General features: G+C 46.9%; 1 protein-coding gene across 2 annotated transcripts in view; it reads left to right on the forward strand.

Annotated features, from left to right (window-relative positions):
* ACLY (ATP citrate lyase) overlaps positions 1-14411 on the forward strand; it is a 46397-nt gene that overhangs the window by 7033 nt on the left and 24953 nt on the right. Inside the window, exons 3-14 of one of the 2 annotated variants that reach the window (XM_043999649.1) lie at positions 642-764; positions 2384-2446; positions 3315-3505; positions 4178-4257; positions 6804-6934; positions 7975-8093; positions 8990-9126; positions 9686-9747; positions 11104-11221; positions 12516-12670; positions 12897-12987; positions 13911-13940. In XM_043999649.1, the coding sequence (XP_043855584.1) occupies positions 642-764; positions 2384-2446; positions 3315-3505; positions 4178-4257; positions 6804-6934; positions 7975-8093; positions 8990-9126; positions 9686-9747; positions 11104-11221; positions 12516-12670; positions 12897-12987; positions 13911-13940 (1300 nt within the window). The remainder of the gene's footprint in view (positions 1-641; positions 765-2383; positions 2447-3314; positions 3506-4177; positions 4258-6803; positions 6935-7974; positions 8094-8989; positions 9127-9685; positions 9748-11103; positions 11222-12515; positions 12671-12896; positions 12988-13910; positions 13941-14411) is intronic. The other variant, XM_043999650.1, reaches the window with a different exon arrangement.

Here is a 14411-nt window from a genome sequence, read left to right on the forward strand (position 1 = left end):
TATGTGCACAAAATACACACACACAGTGATATTGGGGGGGGGGGGTCAGTGGAATAAATAACTGAGGGAATAGGAGGTATACCTTGAAGGAGGTTGATTTGAGCTGAACTAAGGCTTCCAGAATGTGGGGATGAGGAGAGGAAAAGCATTCCAGGTACGAGGGAAGGGCCAGTGGGAAGGCTAAGGTGGGAAATGGAAGCAAGATGGCAAGCAAGCCAGGTGTTCCATTGGAATGGAGCAGTTGAGAAGATGCCTGGTTGGGCATGGTCTTGAGAGATACACAAGACTGGGATTAGCAGAGGGGAGAATCTAAGATCTTTTGGGACCAAAGTCTTATATTCTCTACCAATGAGGCAGCGAGGTGGTGCAGTGGATCTAGCGCTGGGCCTGGAATCAGTAAGATCTGACTTCAAATCCAGCCTCAGATACTTAATAGCTTTGTGACTCTGGGCAAGTCACTTAACCTCTGCCTGCCTCAGTTTCCTTAGTTGTAAAATGAGGATCATGATAGCATCTACCACCCAGGGTGGTTGTGAGGATCAAATGAGAGAATATTTGTAGAGTGCTTAGCACAGGGCCCAGAACACAGCAGGTGTTTAATACATGCTTATTTTCTTCCCGGCTCTATCCCCTCCTTCCAGCAATTGGTGGTCAAACCAGATCAGCTGATCAAGCGTCGAGGGAAACTAGGCCTGGTTGGAGTCAACCTCGACTTAGATGGTGTCAAGTCCTGGCTGAAGACCAGGCTTGGAAAAGAGGTCACGGTGAGTCTTGAAAGAAGGAAAAGGAACTTTTAAGGGAAGTCAGGGCTGGGATACGCTAGCATTTGGACCGTATTTATTTAGGTCTGGATTACCCAGGTGATGACATAGGCCCCTCTGTCTTTTATTGTCCTAATAGTGTAGGCTCATGAAGTGCCTGCCCATTAGTTAATGTGGTAGTGTGTGACATGGGAATGATTATTGTGTTGTACATTCCAACATCTTCTCTGAGATTCCTGCCACAGATACCCTCTGTTAACATGGATGTCAGAGGGAACAGTGTGCTGGTGAGCGGTGTAGATGAGGCCCAGTCAGTGGTGGCAACTGTCCTTCTAATGAGCTTGTTTGGCCCGGAGACAACAGAGCCAAAATGAATATTAGCAAAAGTGAGAGATGCCCTGAGCTCCTTTCCCCTACTACTAGGCCCCCAGGGAAGAAAGGGAAAAATAACTCAGCTGTGGTTTAAGTTCAATAACAAGGGTTTATCATTTTCTCTTCTGGGGTTTGGAATAGCATTGATGGTGGATTTTTTTCTCTACCTGGTTTTACTGTGGCAGAACTACATGAAGCCCAGATGTTTATGTTGGGGAGGTGGAAGGGGTATAATGACATTTTGTGCATCAGGTGCCTAAGGGGTTTAGGGAGATGGTTCAGAGAGCAGAGATAGAGATATACTCCCCACCCCTGACTTTTTTATGGGAACTCCTCAGATTTCAGACCTGAATTGGAGCAATGAGCAATTTCCTAGGGTTTCAGATGGAGAAGTAAAAAAGAAAATTGTAAATTTTTTTTCCTTCCCTGACCTCTGGATGTCCTTGCCTTTGGGGAATGAAGACTGGGTGTGTGTTTCTGTGTTGGTAGAGGAGAAATAGCACATCCCTGGAGATTCTGTCATCTCCTTCCCCTCCCCCTCCCCCCATTAGGGAGGGGGGCATCTGAGCAGCCGTCTGGCTAGGCAGGAGCTGTGATGGATCACTGTCTGGGTCCCTGACTCAGCGGTGACGCATGGAATTAAGTCAGGGGACAAGAGGATAAGCCGAGTCTGATGGAAGGAGCGGTCTCTGCCAGGGCCTCACTTAAACTGATTAGCTCTGTGTGCTTCCCCCTAACTCCCCAGGAGGGTCTGTGTCAAAAAGCTTTTGAAGTGTCCTGATTTATCTCCTCTTCCTCCCTCCCTTGTGTATTAACCTCACATGGCCTCTGTAATGCCCTCATCTTGTCTTTTTCCTACCTTTGGGCAATAAGTTGGCTCTTTATTCTAACCATTCTTCTTCCTTCTCCTTACCATCACCCCCTTTTGGGGGAGCAGCTAGTCATTGTGTGCTAGTCTTCAGAGGTGCTGGGGGAGAGGTCACTCATAGCTTCCCTCACTGCATGGGAGAGACCTGCCCCTGTGGTTGCCAGGGGCAAGCTCTGACTGGTGGGGAGGCAGGGGCAGCGTGTGATGATTTTGGAAGGTCTCCTTACGCCCCCCTGTCCCTATCCCTTTGACTCTTCTGTTGCTATGGCTTAGAGCCCAGAGGTGGGTTCTATCCTAGTGGTCCTGAACTGCCAAGTAGAAGCGACGGGAGATGGCTTCCTCAGCTCCTTATTCAGCTTCTGCTTTTGTTTTTTTTTCCCAGATTGCCAAGGCCAAAGGTATCCTTAAGAACTTCCTGATCGAGCCCTTTGTCCCCCACACTCAGGTGTGTGTCAACCACTCTATCCACAAACATTTATTCATCGGCCAGTAAGCATTTACGCAGAGTGCTGCCAAGAAGTGTGTGAAGTGCCAAGGATACAGAGACAAGGGGAAATCCCTGCCCACGAGAAATTTATTTATCTTATAGGGGAGATAGCTCTACCAATAGAGGCACCTTCTCTATGCCAGGCCCTGTGCTTATACTAAACACCCTTAGTGTCCTTCCTTCCTTCTCCAGGCATGTTGTTGTCCCCTGGTTTTTGTTGACTTGCAAAATGTCTAAAGGAAAAATCAGACTGATAGAGAAAAGCAGTTAGAGTTGGGAGCCGAGCCTGGAGAAGAAGTAGGTTATGGGGGAGAAGAGGGAGTGAAGAAATGGGTAGAACTTGCCAGATGGGAGGGACTAAGGCCAGATGATGATAGAGCAAACTTCCCATTGTCCAACATGTGACATTGGGTCCGTGCTGGATCGGGTTAAACTGTCCTGTTGTGAGAGGAGATAATAAGCATCCCCTCATTTATGTGCCCTGAGAGAGAAGGAAAGCTGTTAAGCCAACATTCTGTGGCTTATTCTTTTGTTGTTTTTGTTGTTTGTTGGCAGGGCAATGGGGGGTTAAGTGACTTGCCCAGGGTCACACAGCTAGTGTCAAGTGTCTGATGCTGGATTTAAACTCAGGTCCTCCTGAATCCAGGGTTGGTGCTTTATTCACTGCACCACCTAGCTTATTCTTGTCCCCCTTCTTTAGAAGCAAGGCTCAGATCTAATGGCCTCTTGGGCATCATGCAGAGAACAGGGCTGGCCCCTGTGGCTCATGCCTTTCTTGGTTCTTTGAGGTTATCAGTTACTCCTAATTGTCTGCCCATCCTCCCAGGCTGAAGAGTTCTACATCTGCATCTATGCCACTCGAGATGGGGACTACGTCCTGTTCCATCACGAGGGTGGAATGGATGTTGGGGATGTCGACACCAAGGCCCAGAAGCTGTTGGTTGGAGTAAATGAGAAACTGCACCCTACTGACATCAAGCAACATCTGCTGACTCATGTCGCTGAGAACAAGAAAGAGTTGAGTGTGGCCAGTGGAGTAGTGGGCCCCTCTGGGGTGGTGAGGGGAGAGACAGGGTGATCCCAGTGACAAGTAGGGCAGCTGGCTTGGGAAGGAGCAGTCTAGAAGGGCCGTATTTTTATCTGAGATACCCCTAATCCCCAGTGACATCAGTGTGACCCCAATGCCTGGATTTCCTATGGGGCTGGGAGGGAGGGTTGGAGCTGATGCAGTCAGTATTTATTTATCCTTGAATCCTAAATTCTCTTGGAAAGGAGAAAAAAAACCCAGCATTTTCTCTCCAGTTCTCCCTCCAAGCTCTCTCTGTGGACTCTTTAATGTATCGGGGCAGTGAGAGGTGACACATGCAGACAGAAACTGTCCTCCTGTCTGGGAGAGGATTGAGTCAAAGAGAAAAATAGTTGTCTCATCTGTTCCCCTCTGCCAATTATGCCCCCTCCTTCCTTGACAGCTCTTTCTGCCTCAGTGCCCCAGGGACAGGTACTAAGACAGACAGAGCCTCTGAGATGACAGTTTTGTAGGGAACAGACAGGGTCAAGCTGGGTCTAAGCATTGGGGGACTGAAGCTGAGGGTGTGTCTGTCTGCCTTGCCCCACTCCCCTCCCCTCCCTTCCCTTCCCTCTAAGCCCAGAGATCTCCCCTGATGAATGACTCTCCTTCTCTCCACTCAGGATCTTAGCCAGCTTTATTTCGGGACTCTTCAACCTCTATGAAGACCTCTACTTCACCTACCTTGAGATCAACCCCCTGGGTAACTTGGACCTGCCTCATGGGAGGGAGAGAGGGAGAAAGTGGGAGCTGTACTCCTACCCCCACATTGGATTTTGCCAGAATAGCCACCCTTGATAGCAAATGTGTGTTAGGATTGGGTAGGGAGAGGGGACAGCTAGGTGGTGCAGTGGATAAAGCACTGGCCCTGGATTCAGGAGGACCTGAGTTCAAATTTGGCCTGACATTTGACACTTAACTAGCTGTGTGACCTTGGGCAAGTCACTTAACCCTCATTGCCCTGCAAAAAATAATTAAATTAAATATATTTAAAAAAAAAAAAAAAGGATTGGGTAGGGAGGAAGGAAGGGAAGGGATTCTTCAGTCTCCGGGTAGACCAGCCAGAGTCTTATGGGGGGTAGGTCCTTACCTAGGGTCTGTGAATTTGCTTTTAAAATATGTTAATAACTGGCTTCCTTTATACTCCTCTGTGTTTATGCTGTGCTTTTAAAAACATTGTTCTGAGAAGGGCATCCATAGGCTTCCACCAGGGGCAGCTAGGTGGTGCAGTGGATAAAGCACTGGCTCTGGATTCAGGAGGACCTGAGTTCAAATCTGGCCTCAGACACTTGACACTTACTAGCTGTGTGACCCTGGGCAAGTCACTTAACCCCCATTGCGCCACAAAAAAACCCCAACAAAACCCCCCCCCAAAAAACCATAGGCTTCCACCAGCTGGCCTGAGGGGGAGGGGGAGTCCATCTCCCCCCAAAAAACAACAGCAGGTCTCTAAAGACTAGTGATCTCTAGCCCTTTCCTCATTTTGAATTGGCCTTGCTTAGGGGCACGTTGTAGGCTTCTTGTTGCCCTTCAGGCAAGGTAGCTGACCTGCCTCTCTCTTATTCCAGCCCTTCAAAAGCACCTTCCTCCTCCTCCTTGTTCTTCTGTGTCCTTAGACACCTTCTCTCCTCCTTTCCCTTCCCTTCTCTTCCCAGAACAGCCACCCGTACTTTCCCTGATGAGTTAGTCAAACATTGACATGCTTCAGGATGAGCAAGTGAGTCAGGCTGCAAAAGGCCCCTTGGTTTGGCAGCCTGGAGTGAGGGAGGAGGGAGGCTCAGGCGCCTTTGGCTGCAGCTTCTCCGTACAAAGTCCAGAAAGCCAGGAAGTAAAATCATTTGCTCTTAGCATGGCTGATTTGGCATTCCTCTTAATGGGTGGAAGGGGGAATCTCTAGCCAACTTAATTAGCTAAATGGACCTTGGTGGGGTAGGGGTGGGGAGAGGAAGAAAAAGAGGTGGATTTGTACTGAGCCAGAGTTAAACTAACCCTGACAGTTGGGGGGCAGGAGTAGCTTGGTTCTGTCCTCCAGCAGGAAAACAGACTACTCCCATTCCCTGGAATTGGCTTTTCTCTGTCAGGAGGCCCTAGGCTGTGGGGTGTAGTAGAAAGTGAGCTGGATTAATAGCCAGAAGTTGTATTCAAATCCTTTCTCTACCAGTGCCGATTGACGGTGGCTTTGGATAAGTTGTTTAGAGGGTCAGCTAGGTAGTGGAGTGGATAGAGCACTGGCCCTGGAGTCAGAAGGACCTGAGTTCAAATCCAGCCTCAGGCACTTGACACTTAGTAGCTGTGTGACCCTGGGCAAGTCACTTAACCCTCATTGCCCTGCCCCCCCCCCCCACACACAAAAAGATGCTTAACTTCTATACTTCAGTTTTCTCATCTGGAAAATGTTGAGGTTGGATTAGATGATATCTCTGTTGCCTTCTAGATCCAAGTTAGAGGGGTTTTTTTATTAGGGGAGGCCTGGATTCCTTTGGTGGTCTGATAAAGCCTTTGGATCCTTTCTCAGAACAGTATTTTTCAATTCATTCAACAAAATACATAGGATTACAAACAATAACCAATTACATTGAAATACGGTGATCGGGGGCAGCTAGATGGCGCAGTGGATAGAGCACCGGCCCTGGAGTCAGGAGTACCTGAGTTCAAATCCGGCCTCAGACACTTAACACTTACTAGCTGTGTGACCCTGGGCAAGTCACTTAACCCCAATTGCCTCACTAAATTAAAAAAAAAAAAAGAGAAAGAAATACAGTGATCCAAGTCCTTTAAAAAAAAAAGAAACAAGTTCACTGACCCCAGGTTTAGAACACCTGCTATATTCAGGGATACTCATGAGATGAGTATGCCCGCAGAAATGTGTCTCTAGGGCACAAGTGCATTTTTAAAAGGGGAAGGACAATAGATAGGGTTGGTTATTTATACTAAAGCAGAAATAAAAGAACATTGCCTTGAAAGCCTGGGTTATAGGTAGGATCACTGATTCTCAAGAGAGTAAAACCAGCCTTCCAGACTGATTAAAAATGAACCCCCCCCCCCCAAAAAAAAAGAACCAACAGATGTCATTGTCCTGAAGCCTGCTTCTCTTGGAACCCAGCCTGCGTCCTTTTGGGGTTTAGGGAATCATCAGATTAAATCCCATGGGAATGGGAGTGACTGGGAGGGGGCACTTCAGAGGCGGGGGCATGTGGGCTTCCCAAGGACCCTGGGGTGGACTCCATCCTGACTCTGCTCTTTTCCCAGTTGTGACAAAGGATGGTGTCTATATCCTTGACCTGGCTGCTAAGATTGATGCTACAGCTGACTACATCTGCAAAGTGAAATGGGGAGACCTGGAATTTCCTCCCCCCTTTGGGCGGGAAGCTTATCCAGAGGTAGAACCCCATCTTTCTCCCCCCACCCCTCTCCTCTTACCCTTTCTACCTATCTTCCATAGAACTGTTGATCAGTAACAGGGTAGCCTCAGGGAAGGGGCTTGGTTATTTGGTTATCAAGGGAATCTTCCAGATAATGGAGACTTTATAGAGGAAGGGAGGGTAGTGCTATCTATATATAGATATGGGGGGGGGGGGCAGAGCTGGGAGTAGAACTTAGGGGAGTTTGTCATTTGCTGCCTTTCATCAAGGGAGATGGCCAGGCTCCCCTCGAAGTCTCAGCCAAGGAAAGAATGATGAGTTTGATTTAATTTTCTTAAAACCCCCTCAGACAGAGTTGGGGGTAGGAGATGGATGTCTGCAAAGCCTTTTTATCCTGGCCAGAAATCCTTTTAAATGTTCTTCTCAATCTACCTCCCTAGGTTCAGGCTCTTAACTTGATTGGCTGGCTTCTGCTCATTGCTGCCTCCTGATCACTTCCCCCTGAGCTGAATCAGAAGGCAGCTGTCTGGCTACTCCTTCAGAATGTTAATTGACCTCTTGCCACCCCATACTCCCACCTTTAAAAGTCTTTACCTAGAGATCAGGCATTATTATAAGGTCATCTGGACTGAGGGAAGAGTCTGGAGGTGGCTAAGTTGGGGAGAACAATGGATGGGAAGAGTTAGGAGAAGATGAGAAACAGGACAAAGACTGAGTAAAGGGAAGAGTCCCACCCTAGACATATGGGCAGCAGCACAGGCAGGAGAGCTGGTAGGTTTGGCTCCAAGAGAGGCCTTAGGAGAGGTGTCTGATGCAGAGGTTGGTGATACTAAGGGCTAATGTTCTAGAAACCCTGTCTCAGAAATGGGGGGCCCCACCCAGTTTTTCCCTGCCAGAGTCAGTTGAGTTACCTTGTACCAAGTGTCTCCTGAGAGAGGGAGGTGTCTGGATTCTCCTCCAATTTGGGGAGAAAGATTGGCTGGGGTAGGGGAGTAAAGTCATCTGTGGACAGATTGCTCAGGCCAGGAGGAGACCGTTCATTCTGTGATTTCTCCCAGGAAGCCTACATTGCTGACTTAGATGCCAAAAGTGGGGCGAGCTTGAAGCTGACCTTGCTTAACCCCAAGGGAAGAATTTGGACGATGGTGGCTGGAGGTGGTGCCTCTGTTGTATACAGGTGAATGGTGGGGGTAGTGGTAGGGGGGAAGTTGTATTTCTACATGACCCATCCCCTTCCCCCTCCAAACACTCCAAAGGTTGGGGGCTAGAACCTCAAGCAGTGAATGAGACCATTTGTCTCCTTGTGACCCATGACACAGTGTCTTACAGCCCATGTCGGCCCAAATGCTTCAAGGAAAAGGCCTCTCCAGAGTCCTTTGTGAAAGGGCCCATGGCATTGTTTACTTTGAAAGCCAGAAGCAAGGGACAAGCATACGTTCCCTAGAACTGTTTTCTGGGGCTAATTTTACCTATCGCTTTAGGTACTAGACTGTCTTCTTGGACATGGATTGAAACATATCTTGACAGTTGACTAGCTCAGAAAGAGAATGTCGTCAGTCTGTAAAAGTCTGAAATAATACAACTTTCATCCATATGCTAGCCCCCCACCCTTCCTCTCCTGCCATGTTAAGATTGTTGTGCTACTAGACTGGCCATAAAATTAGAAAGTGCCTAGTTCAAATCTTGCCTGTGATACTTGTTAGCTGGGTGGCCATAGTCATAGTAAAGTACTTACCAGTTAGAGAGAGTGGTCACATAGCTCATGTGTGGCTAAGGCAGATTTTGAGCTCAGCTCTTGCTGACTCTGTTTGGTCCTCAATCCACTATCCCACACTGCCTCTGTCTCTAGGTAATATTGCCCACACTTTGAATGTTTAACCCCAGGCTGCAGGCTTTCCCGTCCGGCTCCCCTGCCCATGCTGTCTCCCTTCAGTAGAACATTTGTTCTCTGAGGGTAAGGACTGTCTCTGGAGCAGGACTATAGTGGTCACTTGTTGACCCATAATTGGTGGATGGATAACTAGGAGTGAACCATAACCTCTGTTTTCTTGCCCCAATCACTTTTTTTCACAGTGACACAATCTGTGATTTGGGGGGTGTAGAGGAACTGGCTAATTATGGGGAATACTCAGGAGCCCCCAGTGAGCAACAAACCTATGACTACGCCAAGACCATCCTCTCCCTCATGACCCGGGAGAAGCACCCACAAGGTGAGACCTCCAACAGAAAGCCTCCATCCTCTCCTGTACTCAGCCCTCACTCTCCATTTCCTGTGTGTGTGTGTGTGTGTGTGTGTGTGTGTGTGTGTCTGTCTGTCTGTCTGTGTCTGTGTGTAAAACTTAATAGCTCTGGGGTGGAAAGGTCCAGGGGGGGTTGGCAGTTCCATCTTAGGTATTGTATTCTCTGATGGCTATGAGGTCACTTGCATAAGAGCAGATCATTTGGTGAAAGGGATAGCCTAAGTCCAGGCTTAATTAGAGCCTGGGCCATTTTTGCTCCCCTCTTAGAAAAGCCAATGGTGGTTGATACAGGTTGTTAATGTGCTCTATGGTTTAACAACAAGACACCAGCTGGGGAAAAGGACCATAATCAATAGCTGCATTTCATTGAGCAAATGTGGACCCAACACAAGCTTCTAAGAGCTATGCATACCCACCCCTGGACGACAGACAGATTTTTGTTTGCTTTCTGCTTTTGCTTAGGTTAGCTTGAGACGAGCTAGTCGTTGTCCCAAAACTTAACTCTTTTCTCTCCTCACCCCAAACTTAGGCAAAATACTCATCATTGGAGGCAGCATTGCAAACTTCACAAATGTTGCTGCCACCTTCAAGGTAAGGAGCTCTTGTGGGTTTGTGGGTAGTAGTAGCAGCTTCTGGAGAGAGAGGGGTGATTGGGAGGAAAAGTGAATGTGTGTACTTCTAGGGATCAAGGCCCAGGTCAGGGGTATTGTCTGTGAGCTAGAGGAGTGGAAGGTAGTTCAAATGGATTCTGTGGTCCCAGGAAGCAAGGGTCACGGAAGGTGAGAGTTTGTCTGGTCCCAGAGTCTTCATTGGGAGATGGATTCCTGAGGACTCAACTGAGAAAGTTGCTGATTAACTAACTGGGTTTTAGTTTCCCCATTCATTGGTCATATGGAGGCTATATGTGTCCAAGCCCCTTCTACCCAGATTGGATGAAAAGTTCTTAATGACTGGTTTCATTGTCTTCAGTTATCCTAAAGTGGTTGTTTAGGTTTTTTTATTAGATGCTTTATTAGGAACTTAATATTCTAACTTCACTTCAGTTGATAGAAATTTGCTTAGTAGCTATTCATATTTAAATTAAATTAATTTCAGGGCATAAAACACTATAACATTTCAGTTACTCCCTCTAAATTCCCATTAGGATTCTTCATTCATTTTCATTTATTTTTCCTCATAAAAAGTAATTGAATTTGTACCCAATACTACTTCTCCCTCCCCTAATTTTTATTTCATTAATTTTTCAGATTTCTTTTGTATTCTCATAATCGTCCATCTTAATTGCACTGTGGTATATCCCATCACATTAGCATGCCACAGTTTCACCAATTAGATACTTAGGTTGCTTCTAGGTCTTTTTGTTTGTTTGGTTTGTTGCAATTACATATCATGCTGCTGTGAAAATCTTTGAACAGATAGCTCCTTTTTTTTTTGGATAACACTTCCCAACAATTATTTTTGTAATTTTTTTACTGCTCACTGCCAAATTGCTTTCCAAAAAGATTCTCGAAGTTTGCATTTCCACCATCAATCAGTGAGTGTCACCGTTTTTCTCCCATCTTGCCAGCGTTGGATTTGTTTGCTTTTAATTCTTTTTTCTGTGGTTCTTGTACAGTATCATGTATGGATGACCTATCTTCAGAGTCCCTTCCTCATCCATCTGTCCTTTCCTTCCCCGTTTTTGTTTGCTTTTTGGTCAAAAACTAGGGTAGACCATAAAGTAGTGAGACAGGTTTTGCCTTGTGGGTTTGTATACAGACTCTGAAGATCCATTCCAAACGAAGAGTCTTTCCCTCTGTGCTACTTCCCCCCACAAATTCTACTTTAAGCAATGGCAGCTTAATGTCCAGCCTCCTGAGGACACATGCTCTAAGAGAGGAGGCTATCAAAACATGTGTCATGTTTTTTGAATCTGGCATTTATGCGTTGTCCCTTATTGGTCTCCAGGGCATTGTGCGGGCAATCCGAGATTTCCAGGGCCCCCTGAAGGAGCATGAGGTCACCATCTTTGTTCGAAGGGGCGGTCCTAACTACCAGGAGGGCTTACGGGTGATGGGAGAAGTCGGTAAGGTCGAAGGCTCTTTTTCATGCTTGCTTCTCCTAACACCCCTTGTGTTTGACTGAATCCTGAAACCTTCAAGTTTCAAATATTGGGATTCCCCTTCCTTTTCCACTCTCCTTCCTAGTTGCAAAAGTCCATGACTGTTTTCCTATTGTTTCTTTCTCTTGCCAGCTCCCCCCCCCCAGTTTTATGCTCACTTTTGTCCTTCTGTTCCTCTCTCCTACCCCAAAATTTTCATTTCTCCCTGACCTGTCCACCCATTTGGATTGTTTACTTTGTATGAACTAATCACTACCAAATACTACATGTTGTGGAGGGTGAGCCCTCACAGGGCAGGGAGGGGCCTTGCCTGAAAATATATGACCCTCCCTGTTGGAAACAAACAATTTTATGACAAATAGCCTTAAGCAAACCCACGTTAAAAATACAGCATTTTTTTTTTTAATCCTGTTGAAAAGAAGAAATTAATGGCCCTCTCTCATTCAGCCAGTGTGCCCTGAGCACTTACTGAGGTTAGGAACTTTTGGGAAGTTCCTTAGAGGGTTGCAATAGAAATAAACTAGGACCTTGCCAGCATCGAGTTGATTGCTGTTGATTGGAGAGAGAAAATATCAGGCAGCAAAATAATTAAGAAAAACTAAAACTGACTTTTCATGCTGTTCTATCCCATTTGCCTCTTTTCCTACTCCTATGGAAAGAAGAAATACATCCCGGGCAGCTAGGTGGCGCAGTGGATAAAGCACCGGCCCTGGATTCAGGAGGACCTGAGTTCAAATCTGGCCTCAGACACTAGACACTTACTAGCTGTGTGACCCTGGGCAAGTCACTTAACCCTCATTGCCCTGCAAAAAAAAAAGAAATACATCCCCACACCCAAGGATTGGTCATAGCAATTGGTTTTAATGTTGGCTTTTATTTGAGCAACTTAACCATCTGATCAAAGTGGTACGTGGTCTCAAATAGGCTTGCTTAGAAGGGCATTCTGGTACAGTGGAAAGTGTGAAGATTCCCATTTACTAGCTGTGTGGTCCCTGAGCCTCAGTTTCCTTGCATAGAAGGTAGTGACAAGAACACTGTTGTAGTACCACCTTGCAAGGCTACTGTGAATGCTAGTGCCTAAAAAAGAGCACCTTGAAACCCTTAAAAGGATTATGTGAATGTCAGGTATTAATAAGGCTGCCAATTATAAGCTCTGTCGTGGGTAAGTTCTGGTCAGTGTGGGAAGAAAGATCCTCCTGACAGTTGGATATGACTGATTTTTTTTTCCCCCCTTTCTATCTCTCTTCCTTTACTCCAGGGAAAACCACTGGGATCCCTATCCATGTCTTTGGCACTGAGACCCACATGACCGCCATTGTGGGCATGGCCCTAGGATACCGGCCCATTCCAAACCAGCCTCCGACTGCTGCCCACACTGCCAACTTCCTCCTCAATGCCAGTGGGAGCTCCTCGGTAGATGCCAGTTTTCTCTTCCTTCATTTACCCAATGCTTGCTTTCCTACTAACTAACAGACAAGGAAGAATACAAAAAAAGGGGTGGGATGCATTCTGATTTTCTTAGGGCTGGGGCCTAACTGGCTTTTTTTCCCCAGGCAGTCTTCACTTCCTGATTTTTTTTTTTTTTTCCCATGGGACAGCAGTGACTTTGAGGTAACCCAGATTTCCTCTCTCACACTAGACCCCAGCTCCCAGCCGGACGGCATCTTTTTCTGAATCCAAGGCTGATGATGTGGCACCTGCAAAGAAGGCCAAGCCAGCAGTAACCCAAGGTAAACTCCTGAGCTGTGAGGAGTCTCTGAGGCCTTCCTCTGTTCTCTGCCCTGGTTTGTTATCTGACTAAAGAGGAAGAAAAAGTTGTTTGGGCATTGACGTGGGGGAAAGGAACTAGAAGAGAAAGATGAGGGTTGCTGTGGCTAAGTAAGGATCATGGCCTTTCAAACAGGTTTTCACTGAAGGGGTGACGGTCCAGAACTGTCTCTAGGATAGTTCTTTTTCACTCATCATACCTTTTACTCTCCCCCTCTTGCTTGTTTTGTGCCGAAGGGAGGAGCGGATGAAGGTGATGACTGAGACGGAAACCAAGGTGGTTGTTGCGGAAATGCCAGAATGAGTCGAGAATAGTAATCAGAATTCCTCTTTGACTCTTTTCTCTTTCCTAAGTGGAAGACGCAGAGCTGGCTCCCTGATTTGGATTCTTGTCAGTTGGGTGGGTTTCCCACCCCAGACTTGCCCCAATTTACATAATTTTGTTGTTGGGTGGGAGGTGGCATGTCCTGGATTTCTGGTGTGGCTGGCTCTGAGAAAGGCTCTGGGTACGGTGGCAGCCTCCAATGAGGTCAGTGACACTCTGGCTTACCCTTCAGACACAACCCATTCTTTGACTGCTTGGCCTGGCCCAGGTATGAGGGAGGGATGAAGGAAGGAAGGAAGAAAGGAATACCAGTATTCTACTCAAACCTGAGTCCTTTTGAAAGCCCAGCTTGCATGGCCCTCTTCCCTCCCATATTCTTCATTTAAGCTGGAGAGGGTGTTGCCCCTCCTTTGTCTCTTTGCCATGTATTTCCTACCATCTGGCTGTAATTCATGTGAACAAGATGGCTGTGGTATAATTGGAAGCCCTTTTTTCCTTGACGCTCCCATACTATGCACTCATCTTTGGTCACTCAGTTGCCTTGATAATTCTCTTTGACAGATTCAGTCCCAAGTCCACGATCCCCGAAAGGTAGGCTGTCCGTTGCTAGTTAAATGTGTGGCCTTGTTAGTGGTTGGTCATTCTACTGTGTGCTTTTTTTCCCCTCTTCCTCTCTGGTGGGTTTGTAGTGTTGTCTGGAATCTCTCCTGTCCTTCACTCTCCTCCTTGAGTCCAGTTTCTCTTCTTCTTCACTCAGCATGTTAACACACTACTATTCTAACTGGGTGACTGACCAGGGCTGAGCCTGGTTGGGGTGGAGTTGGGTGAGCAGCAGAAGAGGAGGAGGAGGAGGTGAGGGTTTGGAGGTTGGAGATGAAAGCAGTTCTTGCTAAAAGGGAGAAGGGATCCTGAGAATGGTGGGTTTCTGTCTTTACTTCCTCCATGTACAGGAAGGGATGGGGAGGTAGAGAAATATGGTCCTTGTGGTAGCTGAGAAATTCATCCAGCTCTCTCTTGACCTGTGTGCTTTGGAGGAAGAAGTGAACATCATAGAAGATAATG

This window comes from Dromiciops gliroides, chromosome 4 (genome assembly GCF_019393635.1).
Source record: "Dromiciops gliroides isolate mDroGli1 chromosome 4, mDroGli1.pri, whole genome shotgun sequence".
Lineage (NCBI taxonomy): Eukaryota > Metazoa > Chordata > Mammalia > Microbiotheria > Microbiotheriidae > Dromiciops > Dromiciops gliroides.